This window comes from Octodon degus, unplaced genomic scaffold, assembly GCF_000260255.1.
Source record: "Octodon degus isolate 3935 unplaced genomic scaffold, OctDeg1.0 scaffold00022, whole genome shotgun sequence".
Lineage (NCBI taxonomy): Eukaryota > Metazoa > Chordata > Mammalia > Rodentia > Octodontidae > Octodon > Octodon degus.
The window spans coordinates 22,350,161-22,372,408 of record NW_004524598.1 but is presented as its reverse complement, the minus strand read 5'-3'; the positions used below and the strand labels follow the sequence as shown (position 1 = coordinate 22,372,408).

Genomic DNA, 22,248 nt, shown 5'->3' with positions numbered 1-22,248 from the left:
TTTCACAAATATATGTAGTTGCTTAAGTGCTTTCTGCTGGGAAGGCATTGCAATCTTGTTTGGTCAAACCATTTACTTCTTTGTCATTAAGTTGTGCTGTTTTTATTTATACCAAAAGTCGTCACAGTTTTTCTCAGAAAGTGAACTCCTGGACTAGAAATATTTTAGCAGTCAGTTTTAGGTTCAGCTAAAGAACTGGAAACCTACCTCTACCCCAGCTGCAGCCAACAGCCACCGGATGGGCTCCATCCTGCCCCGAAAATCAAAGTAGTGCAGCACGGGCTTCCCCGCCATCCTGGTGGCCTCTTGGGGTCACTAAATCTGAGAAGGAAGGAAGGAAGAAGTGAACCGTACTTCAGGGTTATGGTTACGGAGGTGACAGCACAGGAGGAGGTCTCTCGTCAAGGAATCGTTGCAGAGGTACCAGGAAGCCCTTTCTCCAAAATTCTTACCCAGCACTGATCACCTTCTTGAAATTGCACCAAACTTGGACAGGTCGTGACTCTGCACATTTTTATATGGAAACAGAACAACTTGGTCACACTCTAGGAAAGGCTCTGCAAGCCTGGAAAGGGCGCTAGAAATCTCAGAACATCTGTGACAAGAGAAGGTGGCGGGAGCACAGGCCCTCCCTGACTCCAGGGCTCCTGGACCAATTTGTTCAGAAACACTGAGCAGGCCTTAGTGCGCTCTGATGCCTGTCAACACCTAAATTAATTTTATGGATGAGCATACTTTTTCTTCCTGAGATTCTATATTCCTGCCCCTGCTTTGAATTTCTTTATAATTGATAAAAGAACTGATTGCTACATTGTCTTTATCTTTGTCATTACAAGGACAGTAATTAACATAAATTCAATTTTTGTCACACAATAAGAATTTTTTTCCTTTTCATCACTACACCATAAAAATTGCTTGATAAGAGAACTAGCCAGACATGGTGGTGCATGCCTGTAAACCTGTTACACAGGAAGCTGAGGCATGAAGTTGCTTGAGTTTGAGGCCAGCCGGGGCAACATAGTGAGCTCAAGACCAGCCAGAAGTACAAAGGGAGACTCTGTCTCAAAGAAAGAGAAAATTAAGACAGAATCTTTCCTGTGCTAAAGTTCTAAGTGAAGACCTTCATACCTGTACAGAGTCCAGGATGTAGAAAGCTGCGTTCCTGTCACTCTTATTTGACACTAAAAGCTTAGAGCTTCGCTGTAACAGTATATTTACAAAATCTGAGTCATCTTACTAGGGCATAAAACCAATACCTTAGGATCCCAGTTTAATCTAAGAAATAGGTTTAGTTCCATTTAACTTGTTTTCCTCAAAGAATCACATATGTAGACAAACTTGCAAGTTTGAGACTAAACACAATCTCTCTGATTTCACTACCATTGAAAAAGGAAGGAGTAACAAAAGAAGAAAAACAGGAGAAAAGGAAGACAAAGGACCAGTAGGAGATGGAGGGCAGGAGGAAGAACAGATGAAGAGAAGGAGAAAGAGAACTAGCCTACCACTAGCTGGCCAGTGACAAGGTGATGCCCGGGAGCCTCAGCCCCTGCATGTGGAGTCAGCCATAGAAGTGAATGTGCAGATTCGGGTTGGCAGGCGCACACGATTGGATTTCAAGTCGAGCACTTGGCTGCATGAGGACCCCCACCCATACCCTCCTTCTAGTCCTGGCTAGAGTGCTTCTCCACACACGTCACCCAAACACAAACCCTGGACGCCTGCACGCAGACTCCTGCAGCAGTGACGCCAAGGCCACCTGTGTAACACACAGCACAGCTTCCCATGAGCCCTGAGCACCCCAGGGGCCACCTGGGTGTAGCCTGACTTTGCTCCTGTCGTCAACTATTCTGCCTTCACTTTGTAAACTCTTCACTGGGGGGACTCAGAGAACAATATTCAAGGCTTGAATCGTCCCCCTGAGAACCCAGAGAAGGCAGAAGACCCTGAAGCACTCTCAGAAAGTGTCACCTATTTTACTGTAAAACAGACAGTGGACATTAATGAAGATAGAGAAGCGACACTGACCTGAGCCTGGCCCCAGCTGCTCTCCTGTCAGCAGCTGAAGATTACAGCGGTGCTTGCTTAATGCCGCAGCCTTCAGCAGAGGGCTGGTCCAGCAGGGATAGCCACTCCCTCTGCTTTCAGGATCCAGAGTCCAAGGTGAATGAGAACAAAATAACAAGCCATTAATGTTTCACTTCAAGATTATCTATGAGTTCTCTGAAAAGCATCTCAAGGTCATCCAGTTGCCCCCGAAAGGTCACGAGGCTTTATTTCTTTATGCCACGTAAGTTTGGGGACAATGCCAACTTCCTGTGGAGAAGGAAGACTGTGTGATAGAAAGGGGTCAAGAAAGAGGTCTTGGGAGAGGACATGTGAGATAACAAGGCACATTTGTTTTGTTGTTGTTGTTGTTGTTGTTTGAGTCTCAGCTTCATTTTCTTTTTTTCCCCACAATTTTATTGAGAAACAAATAGCAATGAGACAGTTTCAAACCAAATTTGTAGGACAGTTTCAATAATTAACACATTGCATACATACTTCCTAGTGGTTAATTGCTGTACAAGATGCAGACATGATATCCTATTTACAAACACTATTAGAACAAATCTCTCTATTCATTAAGAGAATGCAACTCTATATCTATCTTAACTACCTTGAATGCACAGATACAAAATGAGCATTCATCTGTATCCCCTTTGACACTAACAAAGGTTCTACAATCTGAGGTACAGGATCTCAGGATAAATCCTGAGGGGATTTCACTGACCTTATCAGACCAAAAGCTACAACTTATGTTGAATAGGTCCTGCTTTACCTTGGTCTTAACCATCCAACAGAAAAGTATAAAAACGGAGTATAAGAAGTAAAGCCATGCTGTTATGTTGAGCTGTAGGGGACTCAGGTCAACAATTTCTGACATTGCCAGTCAAGCGGAAGACCCAATACCATTATGGGCTACTGGACTCTTTTAGAATATTTTCCTGTGTTCACACACCTATAATATTCAAATAACAGAACTTAACAATAAAAGGGGATACAGACAAGGCACATTTGTAAAACAGGTTAAGTTACGGACACAGCTGCTTGACTGTCCAGGCGGTAGGAGCCCGGGCAGTGTCCTGGCCTGCGTGGGAGCCCTCCCTGCCTAAGCTCGAGAACCGCACAGTCCTGTGTTGTGCTGCACCGCTGCCTCTCGGGCCTGAGGCTTGTGTGCGCGGCGTCCTCTGCCAGGACCCCACCCCCGCCCTCCCATCCCTCCACTCCCCTTACCATGCTGCTTTGCTCCTGGCAATAGCCTGACTTTCCCTTTGAACTGAAGCCAGGTGAGGCCACCTTTGCCCACAGCCGCAAACAACGCCTGAAGCAAGTCTAACAGTTCATTTCATTTTCTAAATAGTGACTGTCTTCTAAACTTTTTGAAATTACCGAGGCTACAGAAAACTTACAGAGCTAGTAGGGTTCAAGTATCTCTCTCCAAGCATCCTTTAGTGGAAATATTCTACGTAACCTGAGCGCAGTGCTCAAAGCAAGGGGATTCACACAGCTTTATTATCAGAGAACTACCGCATCCGGCTTAGATTTCAACAAGGTTTCACACAAGCCGGCTTTTGTAGTGCAGAATACCCTCCCAGCACTGCTTCCTGGCCGTGTGGGCTTCGTCTCCTCACTCCGTGGCAGGTCCTGGCACTAGACCTGCCTTCTACGATCCGGGCACTTTGGAGCCTCGTGGTCAGTTATTGTATGGGCAATGCTCAGCCGGAGGCTGCCTGAGATTTTCTCCTGATGTATGAAAGTTGTACATTTTTTGGCAAAATATCCCGGAAGACGGGCTGCCCCTTTCTTAATGTGTGATATCCCAACACAGCATCATATTCCAGACACGATATGCTCCACTACTGGTCACGTTAGCCTCGTCCCTTCCTTACAGTTACGTCTGCCAGGCTTCTCAGAGGCTACCGTTTACCATTCTGGAATTAATACATTCCTTGTGGAGATCTTTCGTGACCGTGAAATTGTCCCCCTTGTGAATAGACTTCTGCTCACTAATCTTACCATCTACCCTAGACCTGGCCCAGGGCCAATCCTCCCACGGCGTTCATCTGCCACCGATGTCCCTTTCCTCATTGTTCCCGCGTCTAAAGGAGGATTCTCTAAGCAGAGCTGTCGTGTACCCCTTATTTGCTCATTTGGTTTTTTTCAACCATTTGCTTACACTAGGAGAGACGTAGGAGTCCTTCCTTCTCAACGTTGCAGGATGTCCTTTGATGGCCAAATTCTTCCTCTGAGCTCCTTCATGGTGGCCTCTGTGTCCTGTATGGCAAGCCCCCTCCACGTGATCATTTCCTGATAGTTTCTTTAGTGAAGAGTTTGCCTCTACATCTCCATTTCTCTGTCCCAGCTCTGCTTTCTCCCACTTCTCCAATAATTCTCGTGCCCATTTTCCAGGGGGAAGTACTCGAACCTAGGACCTGGGCTCTGGGTGCAGCCCCTGCTTCCGCAGCTCACAGCTTCTAGGCCCTTGTAGTGGGAAATGTGTATTCACCCCTCACAGGCAGCTTCTCTACTGACTTCTGCACCTGGCTGCACCATTGCTGACGACAAATGCTGAGTTCACACTGACACCAGCTTCTTCAGTTGAATAGCTTTGTTTGGTTCCTACATAAACTTGTTTCTCTGACAAATGAGAAAAGTGACTGTGATATCTAAAACTTACAGCACTCATGAAAGAATAGTAGGACTGCTGTGATGTGCCACTGTGCGAACCAGCTCTGTTAGGGAGTATAGAACTTTCCTTCGCATCCTGCACATTTACATCCTGAGCCAGACACCAAGTCCAACACTCTCTGTCCCCCTGAATCCTTTATCCGACTGAGCTTCTCACTGCCTTCCTATTTGCTGTCACTCACCTGGGATGCTGCTGGGCTTTAGGGTTGCAGCAGTGCATGTGGGCTGGGGGCTGCCTCACGTCCCGGCTCCTTTTAGTGAAGTATATGCTATGTAGCACCAGACTGTACCTGGTCTAAGACTCCGAACTGATAAAACACTGTCTTCGCCCGCTGAGGGGTCATCCCTCCTGTCCCATCCTTATTCCTTCTTTCCATACACTTCTTTCCTCCCTTTGTAAGGATATGGCAGCAGGAATTTCTAACTTCCCCAGTGTTGGTCTGGCATGGGGTGTATCTCCTTGTGATGTCCTTTTACCTGCATGAAGATCAGCGTGCGTCACACTCCCTCCCACCTCCTGTGCAGCAGTTACTTGTGCCGCATGATCAATCACCAGGATCATCTCAACGTTCACAAAGAAGACCCTGCTCCTTCATCAACTGCACGGTGCTTCATTGTTTGGATGATAGTTTCCAGCTCCCCTGCTTGTTCAGAGCAAGGAGACGGTCTCCAGTATTTTAGAATTGAAAACCATGCTGTCATGAGCATCTCTGTGCATGAGCAATCATGTGATTCTAGAAGTGTGCAATCCTGTGTTTCTTCACACAGTAAGTGTGTGCTTGCAGACGTAACTGCACAATTCCACTCTGTCACCAACATCATGTCACTGGCAAATCTCATCACACAACTGTAGTACAAATTTTCTCAGTGGAAAGATAGAGCGCTTCCAGCTGGCTTACTTCATCAGCACTCAAGCAGGTCCACAGAGTGCATTTCAGGCATCTGAAAAAAAGCATCTTATGGCAATGATGGAAAAGGCAGAGCCAGGCCCTTGCAGAACCTGAGAGGAGGCTCAGGGCCCAGGCCTGCAGTCAGGTCCTGCAGGAGATGCACCTGAGCACTGATGCAACATTGTCCTGTGATATGTGGGATGCACAGCAGGTCCGGCACAGGGACAGCCTCTCAGGGCCATGAAGGAGACACCTGGGCCAGCAGATGCTTTGAGAACCCTTCTGGGTCCAGCTGGGAATCTGAAGAGAGGCACCTGCTTCCTGGTAAGTAGTTTGGGAGGGGCATAGAGTGGTGTTATGGTTTGTGTGTGTTTGTCCCCCCAAAGCCTCATGAAGTTATTGAGGTGCAGTTCTATAGTTTCTGATTAATTCATGATTCAAGTCTGGGATTATGGGTCTGAGTACTGCTCAGATTATGGATGTGAGTGCCACACCCAACCTCAGGCAGATACCCTGAATGTAACATAAGAGAGACAGACTTGCTCTCTCTAACCATTGTTGCTGAGACTCCTGTTTTGCTCTCTGCTCTTTACCACTGGCATGAAAGGTTGCTCTCTGCCATGTGCAATTCTGCTTTGGAGCCAGCTGAGTATGGACTGAAACCTCCAGTAACTGTGAGATAGTAAACATCTCCTTCCATCATTTTGAGGGTTGGGTATTTGTCCCAGCAATGAGAGAAGAGTAACTGAGACAGAATTTTGTACCAGACAAGTGAGGTCATTCCTGTTACTAAACCTGCCTGCATGGATTACAAGTTTTTGGGAATGGTTAATGGAAAGATATAGGAAAGGTTCAGAGATGTTGCCTACAAGAGAAGTGCTAGAATTGTTTCAGCTGTTCTGTATGGGAGATTCTGGTCAGAGCTCAGAAGACCAGAAGGCTGATAGAAAGCCTGCCTGTAAAGATCAGGCTGGGGAAGTTTCTGCTGAGATGAAAGACTGCAGTGCTTGTTGGACTCCAGATGATTTGAGTTATAGCATGGCAGAAAGTTTGTCTGCATTTTGCTTGTGTCCAGAGACTTTGCCTGAAACTGAAAATAAGTACCATGGGCTGATTAATCTTTCAAATGAAATTTCAAAGCAACCAAATACTGAGGCAGTGGCATGACTATTGTTGGTATGTTTTAGTCAGATTTATGTTGAGAATCAAGAGCAAAAAGCCTAGCAGGATGATTTAACATGTTGTGAGCTTGGCCGGAGAGGAAGCTCCAATAAAGCTGTGGAATGCAAAATACAGCTGAGTGTAGACCTTTCCCTAAAATAAAAAATAAAAAATAAACCAGAAGCAAAATAGAACTGCGAGGATCTCCATTGCTGGGAAGGAAGAAGAGAATGGAAAGGCTGGCCTGAGGGCATCACAGGAGGCAGCAGGTCTCCACCCTCTGCAGCATCAGAACTGCAAGGGTGAGGGACTTTGCCTTGGGGAAAAAGCCACAGAACCCCTTGTTCCAGAATGGCGGCGGAAGCCACACCAGGTTCCAAAATGATGACGGCACAGAGAATTTATGCCCCAGAAACAATGTCAGAGGACTTAGTGGCAATTAAGCCCTGCAGCCAAGAGAGAAGGAAGCCCGGCTGCTGCTCCAGCTGGCAGCAGCCCTTGGCATCACCCACATGGCGCTGGTTATAGGCGCATTCAGAATGCAGGAGTTCTGAGGCTAAGAAGGCTTCCACCTAGATTTCAGAAGAAGGGCTGGGAGGCCAGGCGGTGCGCCCCTGGGAGGGCAGCGTGTGAAGCTGTGAGTGGGAAGCCTATTCTAGGGAAACCCTGGAAGTTTGGAAAAGTCAGGAATGTGGATCGTCTAAGCGAAACTGTAAGGAGGGAGCAAAGCCGGCCATGAGGGCTGCCACTGAGAGTACAATTGGCGAGGGGCCATGTGGAGCTCACAATTTGCCAAGGATTGCTTTGGACGCTCCACATGGAACTATGAGATCTGTTTGTCCTGATGGATTTTGAACTCGTGTTGGTCCCAATGCTTTGTGTTCCCCTGTTATTTGCAACTTTTGCAATGGTAATGCTTATCTTGTGCCTTTGAATGTTGGAAGTGTTAATTTTTTTCCATTGTACAGGGGCTCACAGCTAAGAGTTTGCCTTAGATTATGGAGGAGACTTGGGACTTGGACTTTCCAGTGACGGTGAAAGTATTTGAACTTTGGCAACTCTTAGGGATAGACTAAAATGCCTTTTGTAAAAAGGGATGTGCATGAGTCTTTAGGGGTCCAGGGGCAGAATGTTATGGTTTGTGTCTATTTTCTCCCCCACCAAGCCTCATGTAGTCATTGGGGTGCAGTTCAACAGTTTGTTGAATTAACAGATTAATTCATGATCCAAGGCTGGGATTAAGGGTCCGAGTACTACTGGGATTATGGGTCTGAGTACTGCCTGGATTATGGGTGTAAGTGCTACACCCAGCCTGGGTGGATTGCCTGAATGTAACGTAAGAGAGACAGAGAGACAGACTTGTTCTGTGCTGCCATTGTTACTGCTACTCCTCCACTTTGCTCTCTGCTTTTTGCTGCTGCCATGAATGGCTGCTCTCTGCCATGTGCTGCTCTGCCTTGGAGCCAGCTGCGTATGGACTGAAACCTCCTGTAACCGTGAGCTAAATAAACCTTTACTTCCTTCATTTTGAGTGTCAGATATTTGTCCCGGCAATGACAGAAGAGTGACTGAGACAAGTGGCCCGGTGGAATTGAAAGGCAAGTTAAATAAATGCCCAGACTCACAGGAAAGAGACCCAAACAGGCAGGGGAAGGATCTGGTTAGTGATCAGGGATGCAGAAGCTGTTTGCAAGCACTTCACAGAGCACACAGACCACTACAGGATGTCCAGGTGCTGGTCCCATATGTGACGCAGAAAACTATACAGTCGGAAGTCTGTGGGACCCAGCCTGAGTGCACCTCTGTGAGCTTCAAGAAGACAGAGCCCAAATGATGGCTGGCTGCTGGTCTGCCCTCCAGGACCCAGATGCCTGTCACTCGTGTGTGTGTGTGTGTGTGTGTTGTCTATTATAGTGTGAAGTATCCTTTTCCAGCTGCACCCACATCAGCCCCTGTAGAACAGAAAAAGCTGGGTGACTCCAGCTGGACACCTCAGGTTCCTCTGAGGCCCAGGGAGTGGGGTGAATTGTTACTATGCCCTTCAGGAGTCCAGGAAGTGGTCCCCACCTCCCCTCTCCATGGACATCTGACTCCATTTGCATCTGTTCTCCGGACATGACCTCTGGCAGCCCATCCATTAATCAAATAACAAACTGAACTCAATTTTGCATTCTCAAATCTAGATGACCCCCATAGTGGATGCCCAGGCTGGACCTTGACCGTGCTATCCACTGCCCCCTAAAGTCTCCCCAGTCTCCCCTCGGTATGCTGCAGTGCATCCTGGACAACAGCAAGAGGGAAACTAGAACTTTGTGGGCAGCCTCAGGGCCTGCTGAAGCCTGACTGACTTGGTCTGGACTCTAGCAAAACCCAGAGGTGCCTCCTGCTCCTGCTGAAGTTTGCTGCCCCGCTGGCATCAGCGCCCGTGTTTCCAACACACCCACTGCATTCCCAGGAGAGGGCCTCCTCCCTAGGTCCCAAATGCCCTGTGACCTCCTCCCCCACCCCACTCTTTGCTCTGAAGCCCCACCCATCTCTGCTCCTTTTGGTGTGACACCCTCACTTGCTTCCAGGGCTGGTGATTTTGTTCATTTTCTCCACACTTGATTCACACTTGGCTTCCTTCTTCCACTCTGGTAAGAGGGTGGAAAGGATAAGATAGGTGTGGACTTTGGCAAGGTGTAGACCTGGGATTTGACTCTGGTTCCAGCTAGGTGACTAATCAGGTCTTTATCTTTCTAGTGCTCAGCTATCTTGCCCACACAGTGGAAGTGGCAGCTGTCCCTTTATTGTACAGGCACAGCCTGGCGTGGAATCCATCAGGCAGGCCACCTTGCCTGGCCACACCCATGTCTCTGTTCATACATGGGTGCCAAAGTCCCACAGGGACATGGCTCCTCTGTCCCTGATCACGCCCTCCTCATGCATTGACTCCAGTGCTCAGAAGTGGGTGGCCCTCACTCAGGTGTGAATGAGGGTAGGTGGTTCGACCCTCTGCTGTGAGTGCAGCCCTGAGACCGACCTCCAGTTCCTTGGGGCCAAGCGGGTGTGGTGAGGGTGTTTGCTTTATTCAGGCTGTTTCCTGTGAGGATGTTGTGGCTGCCTTTGCAGGTGTCATATGTCATTTTAGAGGACAAAGAAGATTGTCATCACCTATCTATCTTTTACTTTTATTGGTTTGAATAATATTTTTAATAAATACATTTTTGGTGCTGTGCATTCCAAGCATTTCACAAGAGCAAATATTTTTCCTCAAATTTCTACGTTTAATTTTGCTTTCTTTGCTAATGCTTAGCACTACTGGTGGCTCTATAAACATTTACAGAATGAAGAAGGTATGTTCTACTCATATGTTGTTTGCCTACAGCTAATTAAATAGAAGAGGAGAGTAAATTTTTCTTTTCTTTCTTTTTTTTTAACTTACCTTAAGTTTATTCATACAAAGAGCACAGGACATGAGCCCCTCACAAATGGCATCCCACAGTCACACAGTCCTTCTGTTTTTACATCATCAGATAAAAAGGATTTTACTGTGCAGCCTTCACAGGGGCCTTGGCTGGAGCAGGAGCCGGAGCCTGGGCCTCGGCTGGAGCAGGAGCTGGAGCCCGGGCTTCGGCTGGAGCCCGGACCTTGGCAGGTAAGGCCTGCGAGCCTTGGCAATGCAGGCACGGATACGCTTCCTAAGCTTGGGGTGGGCAATACAGCAAGTCACATGAGCCTGAGTTTTACTCCCTTGGGGATGCTCTTGGGCTTGACCTCCCTGGGCTTGATGAGGGCCTTGATGGCCTCGGCGCGTGCATGCGTGGCCTTGGCATTGTTTACTTACATCTTCTTGAAGCCTTTTAGTTGTGCTTCTTGGCAAAACGCATGTTCTAAGGAACTAGGGATCCTATGCCCTTCAGAGATTTGTATCTTTATGACTGGGGTTTCTTGATGCCATTCTGTGCCATTTTTGGGACTGGTCGTGCGTAGTGTAGTTCTTGGACTTGGCCATAACTGCTCTGTAAACCACGGCTGCCAAGCACCTGGAACTGGAAGAAGAAGTGCAGGAGAGTGATTTTTTTTCTGCAGCATTCTTTGTCTTCTAAATGGAGGGGAGAATGCTGTAATTGATTGATATATTTGATATTTATTTGTATTCTAAGCATATTATACAAACATTATTCTATATTTGATAATAGCTAAGCAGTCAAAAAGTTAAAGCAATACTATGTGTGAATGTGTTTTCTTTACTGTTAATTTGGTTTTAAATGGAATTAGCAGTCAGTCTCAGCACCACACTAACACTGTACAAACTGCATAGGGGCCAGAGTACAAGATAAGAAGGAGTGCTTCAAAAAAATAAAAATGAGATGCTTGGACTTTTAAACAAGTTATATCTTCTGGCTTTCTCTCAATCAACCATTCACCAGCCCTGGAAGCAAGCCAGGGAGGCTTTCCCACCAAAGCAGTAGAGATGGGCAGGGGCCCCTGTGCTAATGGTGGCAGGTGGGGGGAGGGGTAACAGAGCAGCTACCACCCAGCAAAGAGGACACTGTACCAGGAACACCCAGACCATGTGTATGCGTCGAGAGATCGGTAGTAATACCAGCTGGGGGGAGAACTTCAGCGAGTCACCCGAGGACCCCACCACACAACCTCTGATTCTGTAGGGCTGTGTGGGCTTGAGGCTGCGTTTCCACAAGGATCCTGGTAGCCACCGTGCTGGTGTCCAGGGCTGCACTCAGAGAGGTGAATTTGAATTGCAGAAGCCAGTGCCTCAGTGAGCCCAGTCTTTGTAGTTTGCTTTCGATTCCTAAACATTACTCTTGACATTGCTGGAACTTGACAATTAGATCCTGTGTTCTCTTCCTTTCCACTCTTTCCTCTTTGGATGCACAATCACCGTGTCCCTTGTCCCAGGCTGCTGGCTGAAGTCAGTCTTCATGTGCATTGAGCACTGGTACCACTATTCCACTCTTCTGAGATCAGGGTGTGTCAGCATTTGTACGCCCTGCTACAGTGCCATGTCTGAGGTCAGCATTCCCTGCTATCACCCCATTTTCCTGAATCTATCCAAGATGCACTGCACCCCTACCTCTGTGGACCACCTAGACTGCTTGCCTTCACAGAAGAGTTATCTCCATTTTGGCTAAACCTGGCCGTTTTCATGTATTGATGTGTGCCAAGCTGCTTAGGACTTTTCCTTATCCCCTCAAATGGCTTTAAGCAATGCATATAGGTCTAGCCAAGGTGCTAGTAAAAGTCTTTGAAGATGGCATGTGTGTTTCCCTGGAAAACCCCGCCTGCTGCTCTTTAATTTCAGCTGGGTTAAGAGTGGACAAAGAGCTAATTCTCCACACTGTACACTGGGATCGAGCCTTGAGATAGAGGCTATGACTTCCTGGGGCTTGAAAGATTACACTTCAGAGCTGAACACCAAACCGAAAAACATTAGACACTCCCTCAGTTGTGTAATGCAGATTACTCTCTACATGTCCTCTCTCTGAATTTTGCAGAGTTGAATGCAGGCCTCCTAGCTAGCCCGGCTCGGGGCGTTCACCTACTTCCTGGCATTCTCAGTCATTCCTCCTGAAGCCACTCCTCCTTCATGACTGAATAAAACCCGGGCTCAGCCCTGGGTCAAGGCCTTTGTTCTTGATAGCCATCACCTTGGCTGGACTTAGGACCCCTGGGCTCCCCATAACTGCAAATATGCTTTAGAGTCTTTATTCTCACCATGGGTTGTACTGGAAGTGATAGATTGGAATTAACTTGATGGGATTCCAGTAATTTGTCCATGGTATTATAAATATAAGCTTCCTGGACTGAGACAAAAACTGGAAAGGGCTCACTATACTGAAAGAAAGCACTACAGATTCTGTGTAAACTCAGAAGAGCATCAATACCTACTCTGAAAATCTTTACACGCCATAGGATGGAAAACAAAAGAAATGCTCAGATTCCTAGAAATGTACCAATTACCAAAGCTTTGTCAAGAAGATATAAAAATTCTAAATAACCCAACATCAATTAAAGAAATTGAAATATAATTAAAATCTTACTAACAAGGAAAAGCCCAAGTCCTGATGGAGTCACAGCTGAATTTTACAGGAAATTTAGAGAAGTTTCAATCGTAATACTCCTCAAACTCTTTAATGAAATTGAAAGCGAATAAATTCTCTCTAACTCATTCCAGGAGGCAAGCATTATCCTAAGAACAACACTAGAGAAAAACCCAACTAAAAAAGAAAAATACACCCAGGGTACAACCTGCTTGGGCCCCCCTCCTGTCCCTCTCTCAGGCCCCCTTCTTTCCCTCAATAAATATATTCTGCTCATAAAAAAGAGAAGTACATGCCAGTTTCCTTAATGAAGACAGATGCAAAAAAGTCCTCAATAAATTCTTATCAAATAGAGCGCAGCAAATCATTAAGAAGATTATACATCATGACCAAGTGGGATTCATCCCAGGAGTGCAGGAATGGTTCAACATATGTAAGTCTATAAATGTAATACACTATGTCAACAGAGCCAAAGACAAAAATCACATCACCATCTCAAGAGATGCAAAAAAAACTTTTGATGAAGTACAACAATCATGCATGAGAAAAGCGCTACAGAAAATCAGAATAGATGGTCTTTACCTCAATATAAAATTTCAGGTTGTGCCTCTCCCCTCTTGGCTTTGCCTCCCATTTCCTGTGGACATCAGCCTCACCAGCATTTGTTATTGGTCAATTTCTTGTTGGTAGCTATTCTTTCTGGAGTGAGACAGAATCTCTGTGCTACTTCAATGTTTTAATTTGGATCTCTGGAATAACCAGTGATGTTGAGCATTTTTTATATATTTATTTTCTGTTTGTATTTCTTCATCTGAGAAATTTTGATTCAATTCAGATGCCCATTTTTGGATTGGGCCCTTAAATTTTGGGCAAACCTTTTTTTTTTTAATTTTGTTTTCTGTTTTTTAATTCTTCCTATAATTTAGGTGTTAGTGCTTTGAAGATTAATTGGTAAATTATTCTTTTATTCTGTGAGTTGTTTCTTCATTCTGTTCTTAAATTCTTTTGTACTACAAATTTTAATTTTATCTTATGCCAGTTGTTGAATAACTGTAATATTTCCTGTATGATCAGGATTTTAATGCTAAAGAATTTGTCAACTCCTGTATCTTGTACAGCTTTTCCTATTTTATATTCCACCAGATTAAGTGTTTTTGTTTTCATGTATATATCATTGATCCTTTTATATTTTGGTTTAGTGCATGGTGAGAGATACAGTTTAGATTCAGTTTTCATCATGTGGAAACCCAATTTTGCCAGCAGTATTTACTTAAGAGTCTCTTTTTCTGCCAGTGAAATTCTTTGGTTACTTTGTCCAAGATAAAGCAGCAGAGCGTGCTTGGATGTGTTTCTGCATCTTCTTTTTGTTCCACTGATCATCTGGGTTGGTTGGCTGGTTATCAGTACTATGCTGTTTTTATCACAGTAGCTTTGTAGAAAAACTTCCAAGTTGGGGATCGTGATGCCCAATGCCTCTCCCCTGTTGCCAGAATTACTTTGGCTATCCCAGGTGTTTTCTGGTTCCATGTGAATTTTCAGACTGTTTTCTTTTGTTCTGTGAGATATGCTACTGGTATTTTTATTGGGATTGCATTAAATCTGTGTAACAATTTTGGAAGTGTGGTCATTTTGACTACATTGGTTCTTCTTTTCCAGAACATGAAATATCTTGCCATTTTCTGATAACCTCTTCCAGAATACTGTTGCTTTCAGTGTATATAAGTCCTTCACTTCTTTTGCTAAATTGATCCTTAAGTATTTCATTTTTATTGATGCAATTATGAAAGATGTTCCTTCCCTAATTTTTCTTTCAGTGACGTTGATATTTATATATACAAATGCTATTGATTTTAGAAGGGTAACACTGCATCCTGCTATGCTGCAGGCTAATTTTTTAATTAATTCTAGAAGTCTTTTGGTGGAGTTTTTGGGTCTCCAGTGTAGATTATTATTTTGTCACCCAATAATAATAATTTAACTTCTTCCTTTCCTATCCATACTCCTTTTATTTCTCCCTTTTATTATTGCTCTGTCTAATATTTTCAGAACTATATTGAGTAGGAGTGATGATGATGAACATCCTTGTCTTCTTGATTTCAGAATGTAAGTTTTCAGGTTTTGACCATTTATTATAATTTTGGCTTTTGGTTTGTCAAAGATGGCTTCTACATGATAGACATGAATTCCTTGTCAACCACCTTCTCACCAAAGTGCCTGCATGGACCACTTAGAACAGAAGCCCATGAGGGTAGTGGTTCTGTGTGCTCCAGTCACTGCCCCATGGTCAGTGCTCATTTTGTTGAAGGACTAATGGCACCCTCCAGCTCCTTTCATGATGACTGAGGGGCCCGGGCCCTCTGCAAGGCCCACAGATCCATGCTCCAGTTACCTTTGATGCTCATGGAATGATTCTCCTGTCTCCTTTATGGTAAAGAGAACAGCTCACCCAAGTGCAGAGACCAGTGAGTTAGAGGTGAAGCTTTAGCATGTGGAAGGGAAAGAGCAGTGTGCCAGGGTGTCAGCTCTAAGGAGGTAGACCTAGGTTTCCACCCAGCTCCTCTTTCCAATTGCTCATGTGATCCTGGACAACACAGTACATGTATCAGGGCCTCCCAGAATGTCTCCTTGCACTGTGGAAGTACCTTGGCATCAGCTTCCTAGAAACATCATCAATCGTATGAGAGACAATTGCAAAGCTTCTGGGCTGGTGTTACATGTACCTAGGGCACAGAGTGAGAGATGTAATCCAGAACAGTTGGGATGGAGCGTGGAACGTAGTGACACAGGCCTAACCTCTCCTGCATGGTGGAGAAAATGTCACTTAGCCAGTGGAGAACACTCGATACAGATAGCATGCACAATGTAGAATTCTCCATGCCATGGATCACAGTGGGAGACCTGTTTTGGTCTATAATAGTGTGTCATATCTTAGGACAAGACAAGGTAGCAGCTGACTTTTGCTCAAATCTGTAAAGGCAGTAACTGCCAACCTTGGAGATTAAATTGTTCTCTAAATGAGCAAGATTTACCACTTGGAAAGTCTTTGCTTCTGCTTGACAAGACCTTGCTCAGTCTCACACCTTTTCGCCTCATCTCTTCCCTGCATTTCCCAGTGCTCACTTTCTTATACCTATTTGCTTCAGTCAATAAATTTCTCCTGACACATACATAAAATTTAGTTGTATTCAATCTGTCTGCATTGAGGTATCACCTTCTTTGCTCTTTAGCTCAACTACTGTGGAAGAATCAATATTTATGAGTGGTGTTATGGGTTGCATCTGGATGTGCCCCTAAAACCTCATGTGTTCCTGTGGTGGGTTTGGGGGAGGCGACTGAGCAATGGGTGTGTGAGATTGGATAGGTACACAGATCAGCTTAGAGCTGGGTGTGGTCTTGGGAGGTGAAATGTGGTGGGAGGAGTGGCTTACTGGGCATCTCTTGGGTGCCTCTTGCTCCCAGGTCACATGCTGCCTATTGCCTGCCCTGCCACAGACTGTTTCTCTTCTGCCATGACCCCTGCCAGATCACCCTGTCTTGGAGCCAGCCAACTATGCAGTGAAACCTCTGCAAACTGTGAGTTAAAAGAAAGCTTTGTTCCTTTAATATGTGGGCGTTGGGAATTTGTCCAAACAATGGGAAAGTAAGTAAGACAGGTGGTGAAGTACTGAAGCAGACATTGTGCAAATTTCCTCCATCCTAGGGACGAGAATGTGAAGCAGTCACACTCATGTCAGTCTGCACTAGTGAACTACAAGAGTGTTCAATAGACACTCCCCATGTTGCAATGGACTAAAGTAGACATAAATTATAAGGAAATGACACACCTGTAAGGACTGGAGAGATATCTCAGTAGAATAAGAGCTTGCCTGGCAATCACAGGGTCCTGAGTTCAATCCCCAGTACCGCAAAAAAAAAAAAAAACCTGCTACTAATTTTATGAAGACAACAATATGCAATGTATTAGTTATTGAAACTGTCCTACTAACCAGTTTTGAAGCTGTATCATTGCTATTTTTTCTCAAAAAAATTAATTTAAAAAATGACACACTTCTGCAATGATGTGAAAACATAAAAATATGGCATCCCTTAAGTTATCAACCTAACATAATAGCATTCTTGTGTTTACATATTCCCTCTAAATATTTGAGATTTTTTCAACATGAGATACATACACACACAATTTTGCAACATTTTCTCCAGGTTATATATAACTATCATTTAGAAAATCCTTACTATGTGCCAGTCATAGTGATTAGAAATTTCCTTGTATCATATTTCATTGAAAGTAGGACATTATTGATTATATGACATACAAATATATTCTGTATCATTAAAAACTTTTTGTCAAAAACCTACACACTACAATATAATACAAACAACATATAGGGGACTTTATTTTCCACTTGAGCCACTCATCTCTCGAAGTTAAACAACTATCTAAAGGCAGCAGGAAATTTCTGACTTATTTGTATTTCATACCTCGGTGATAATTCTGCACAAAACATGAATTGGCCATGCTAGCACCTCATTACTCTAACATTTCCTTCACAATTCTAAGAACTTTCACAGTTTCTTTTGGTATTGGCTAGGTTGTGATAGGCCCATCAGTGGACCCTTGACCCAGGAAGTCAACTTGTTCTCGTGGGCTGGTTATAACTCAAGTTGTTGGCTGAAGGCTCAGGCTCCTCTACACAGCCTTCAAGGTCTCTCCCTATATCCAGGCAGATCTCACTGTCCATAGAGATACTGGTCCAGGATTTCTCAATTAACCCCATGCAGGAAAAGATAATGTAATGCTCCTGTCCCAACTCTTGGAGGGGGCTCGGGGAGATGGCTCAGTGAAATAAGTGCTTTCTTGGCAAGCGCAAGAGCCTGAGTTCAATCGCTGGTGCCGGAAAAAAAAAAAAAAAAAACAACTCTTGAAGGGTTAAATCTACATCTGAGACAATCTGGAAGCATTTGAGTCATAACTCAAGACACAACATCAGTCATATGTAAACACTAAAATTCTGATCATAACCCAAGTTGTTCGAATGCCAGACTGGTCATAACTAGAGGGTACAGTGTATTGGCTGGGATACGAGAAGCTCACGTCTCAGTCACAAAATGCAACGCAGCTTCCTCTTGGAGGTTGCTTTCCTTGAATTAGTGGACACAGAGGAAGGCTGCTGACCTGACGGCAGCCAGAAACACAGCTCTAGGGAGGAGCCAAGAACAAGTTTCCAGTCTTCCAGGTCTCAACCCTGTAACCCACCTCCATCCAGACCCCACCGCTTAACAATATATTCCACCAGGTAACTCACCAGTGGTGAGTTCACTGATGAGGCAGAGTCCATGTGATCCAATCACCCCCAAGCACATGACTTGGTGGGAGACCTTTTAGATCTACAAGGGCATGGATGTAGGTTTCACATTCTCGCCTTAGATCATCTTGGAGTTAACCAGTTAACTGCGATATGATGAGATAAAGGTCAAGGATCATATTCTTTATGTGGCTCTCTATGGGCCATAACCACTCACCACATGCTTCCAAACACATTGTCACAATGATTGTCCTTTTCCCAATGAACTGCCTCTGTACCTGGTTTGAAATGTAAACTTCCAGGTATGCTTGGCTATGTAGGATCTCTGTTCTGCTTCTTGGACCTTCCACATATTTCCTGAATTTAAAAAATCAATCCCTAACCACTCTTACCGTTTTCACGTAAGTTAGCTAGCTGTGCCATGTCCTCATCATTTTACCGTACATATCTGGGTACATCAAAAATGTTTTTCACAGAGCCGGTCAAATAGCTCAGTGGGTTAAAGCACTTGCAAGCAGGCACAAGGACCAGGGGTACGTCCCCAGGCTTGCCGTGCCAGCCCCGCCCCCAGAGCATGATGACACAATGATTGAGACTGGTCATGGTGGTGCACACCTGTAATCCCAGCTCTTGGGAGGCTGTAAATAGGTGGATCACTATGAATCTCATCTTGTAGTGAGACCCTAGACACCCTGTAGACTCTTCCATAAAATACAAAAAAAAAAAAAGTTTTTCACAAATCAGTTCATCTAGGATAAAACTAGGATTACTATATCTCATCAAAAAATGGAAAATGCTGAGATCTAAAACCTGTGTATTATTTAGCATACTAATCTCAAATGCATGGTGCTGTATACCAAAAGCTTGTGGACAATGTGGAATGTATGTGAAGAAAATCATCCTAAAACATCCTTAAACAACAATGGAGAAAGAAAGAAAACAAGAAAGGCTCCCTACTTTCCAGCTCCTCTCCATCAAAGAATTAGCATAGCAGAACTAATTTACCTTCCTCCTCAGAAGAAGAAAGTCAAGATGGTAGATACTCACACACATTCAGGAATATTAAATGATTGACAAACTGATGCATTAGGGCAGACAGTACTGCTGTGTCCCATGAGATGGCAATTTGGGAGGGAATCTGCATGGTAGTTGTCAGGGCGTGCATTGGAAGGACCAGGACAGTCTGTGCGCAGTGGATCGGAGCCCCCACCATCTAGATGACCGCATGACCAAAGCAGGAGACAAGCAAGTCTAAATCAGAAGTGCTGGGCTGTCAGGTGGGCACAAGGGGACCATCAGGACTCCCCAGGGCCTCACAGAGATCTGAGTACAGTGCAGACACATGCCAGCCTCTGGAAGCACAGGCTGCACACAGAGCTGGGGAAGGGCTCCACTCGGTGAACTGGGAAGGGCCACACTCCTCCTCGTAGCCCTACAGCCATACACCCATAGTCTGGGACACCCTCTCATCACTGAGGGCTTTTCTTGACCTCTTTTTCTGATGACCCATATATGTCTCCAAAGCCATAGGACACCTGGGATGGAATGAATGGGACAAGGTTTCCCCTTCCCTCCTCTGTGTTTCCTAAGGCCCTGGTCTCCCTGGGTTCCCCTGAGAGTGGGACAATGCCCACCTGCATAGTACTTTGGGGGATCCAGAACCCCCAAGGGCCTTTGGGACAGGAACTGGTGTTCACTGGCCTGATGAGGAAGCCAGGCCAGCTCCTGCTGGGCACTGATCTCGCAAGCCCTGCCCTCCCCAGTTGAATTGGTTCACACATGTGGTGTCCTAGAACGCTGGGCAGCTCAGCCTCACTCACCAGCTCCCCACATCCACCTGGGATGCCCAGCCCTGCTCCCTATTCTGAGGTCTGCAAATCCCCAGGCTCTATTCCTGTTCTCTATTGGGAACTGGAGTCCTGGCCCCCTGAGCGGGACTCACAGGCAACTTCTAAAGAAAAGCAGCAGGTTGTCCCCACTTTCTGTACTGAACACCATGCAGCTTAGATCCAAGCCAAAACACTGGATGGTGCTTTGCTGCCAGTGCACGTGGAACACACATTTCCTTAGGAATTCCTACTCAAAGTGCAGGGTTCAGCCAAGCAGTGAGTTCCACACTGTGGCCTGATATCCAATCTCCATGTCCCCAGTGTGTACATGGGAGGACAGAAAAGCTGCAGCCTGGAACACTCCGCATCTGAGAGCAAAAACACACAGACTTGAGTGAACTCTGAGATGAAAACAAGAGCAGGAACACCTCAGGGAGGCCACTACTGCTTGTGGGATGACTGTACCTATGTTCTTTCTTTTATTCTTTATTTGCATTGCTTTGGTTATTTAACTTTAATAAATATTTATTGTCCATTAATATTTGTTTTATAGGGTTGGCCAGATAGCTCAGCAGATTAAAGCACCTGCTTAGGAAGATACAGGGACCAGGAGTCCAATCCCCAGTGTGCCATGCCCCTGGGCCGCGCTGAGACAGTGATTGAGACTGGGCATGGTGGTGTACACCTGTAATCCCAGCACTTGGGAGGCTGAAAACAGGAGGATCAGTATGAGTCCAACCTACACAGTAAGACTGTGTAGTCCCTGCACTAAACACATTAAAAAAGAAAAAGAAAAAAATATGTGTTTTATATAGTTAGGTGCACCAATATTCGTTGCATATATATTTCTGATTATTTTCTCTTCCCTTGGATTGTTCCCTTTGCAAAGATATGGATTAAATTTCTTAATCCATCTTGGCTTGAAATCTGCTTTGCCTGTAAAGAGAATAGCTGTCCCTGCTTTTGGGGAAGGGTTTCTGTCACGTGGAGCATTGTTTTCCATTTTTTGACTTTTGTTCTATGAAATTCTTTTTTAATTAAATGTGTTTTTTTGTATGCAGCCCATTGTTAGATCTTGATTCTTGATCCATTCTGTTTGTTTCTTTCGATTGGTGAACGGAGGTCGTTAATATTGATGGGTATAACTTATATGCATTGACTTATTTTGTCGTGTTATTTTCTTGTTGTTGACTTCCTTTTTTTGGGGGGTCTGTTTACTTGTTTGTCTTGGCTGGTCAGTTCATTCTGTTGGTGTTTATGGAATTATAGTCCTTGTTATCTCTTTCTAGAATGTTCTTCAGAATATTTTAGAGTGCTGGTTTGGTGTTTATGAATTTCTTCAGGTTTCTTGTCATGGAAGTATCTTATTTCTCCATCAATTTTGAAAGAGCTTTGCAGGGCAGATCAATCTGAGTTGGAAGTTGTTATCTTTTAGAACTCAAAATACTTCACTCTAAGTCTCCTTGACTTGAGGGTTTGTGTTGAGAAGTCAGTTGTGCTTCTGATGGGTTTTCCTTTATAGGTGATTTATTTATTTTGTCAAATGCTTTTAATATTCTGGTCTTGTACTGAATTTCTGAAATATTTTCTATTATATTCCTTGTTGTAATTTTTTTAATCATAGACAATTTACTAGCTAGATGAATGAAAACCAGATAGGATCTAGATAGGATTTCCCTTCCTACTGAAAGCAAGATTTGTCAACTCCTTTCACAAGTAGCCAAGGAGAACGCTGTGCTACCATGAAGAATGAGGATTAGGTAAACTACAAGGGCACAAGGTGGGTGGTGTCAGGGACTAGCAGCAGGGGGAGGGAGCAACACCGCACAGCACCGCTGAGGATGCGCTGGATCTGGGCAGCAGTGCCTAGGGCACAGCACCAAGGACACATTACCTGTCACCTAGCTGATCAAATTAAACCACACTGAAGTCTTAACTTTTACTTAAAAATAGCTCTATGATTCGCCTAAGTCTAGGGTAAAAGTAAACACCCAAACATGCCTGACACTAAAGGGGAGAAGGGAAGGGCAAGAAGGAGCTGGTTCCAGGGTCGCTCCAGAGTTGGGCCCAGCTGTGGAGCCCCCAGGAGCCTCCTCCCTGTAGCAGGTGCACAAGGGCTTCCTGGCACTGTCTATTGCTGTGGGGCCACAGTGGGAGAGGCAGCTGCAGGGGGAGCTGGCATGGGTTGTGCAGGGAGGACTTCAGCTTGGGCCGGAGCTGGCCCTGGGGCTGCAGGGGAGAAAAGTTCAGCTAATTTTCATTCACCTTCCTAGAGAAAGCCTTCCTCCTGCCT

At 45.0% G+C, this 22,248-nt stretch overlaps 1 protein-coding gene across 1 annotated transcript in view; it reads right to left on the bottom strand.

The window, feature by feature from the left end:
- The window catches only part of LOC101582141 (glutathione S-transferase A-like), a 13,431-nt gene extending 11,275 nt beyond the window's left edge, over window positions 1-2,156 (bottom strand). The window contains exons 1-2 of the mRNA XM_023711938.1: window positions 2,026-2,156; window positions 208-321 (exon numbers count right to left, since the gene is read on the bottom strand). Coding sequence (XP_023567706.1) covers window positions 208-294 — 87 coding nt within the window. The 5' untranslated portion in view covers window positions 295-321; window positions 2,026-2,156. The remainder of the gene's footprint in view (window positions 1-207; window positions 322-2,025) is intronic.
- Between the last annotated feature and the right edge of the window lie 20,092 nt (window positions 2,157-22,248).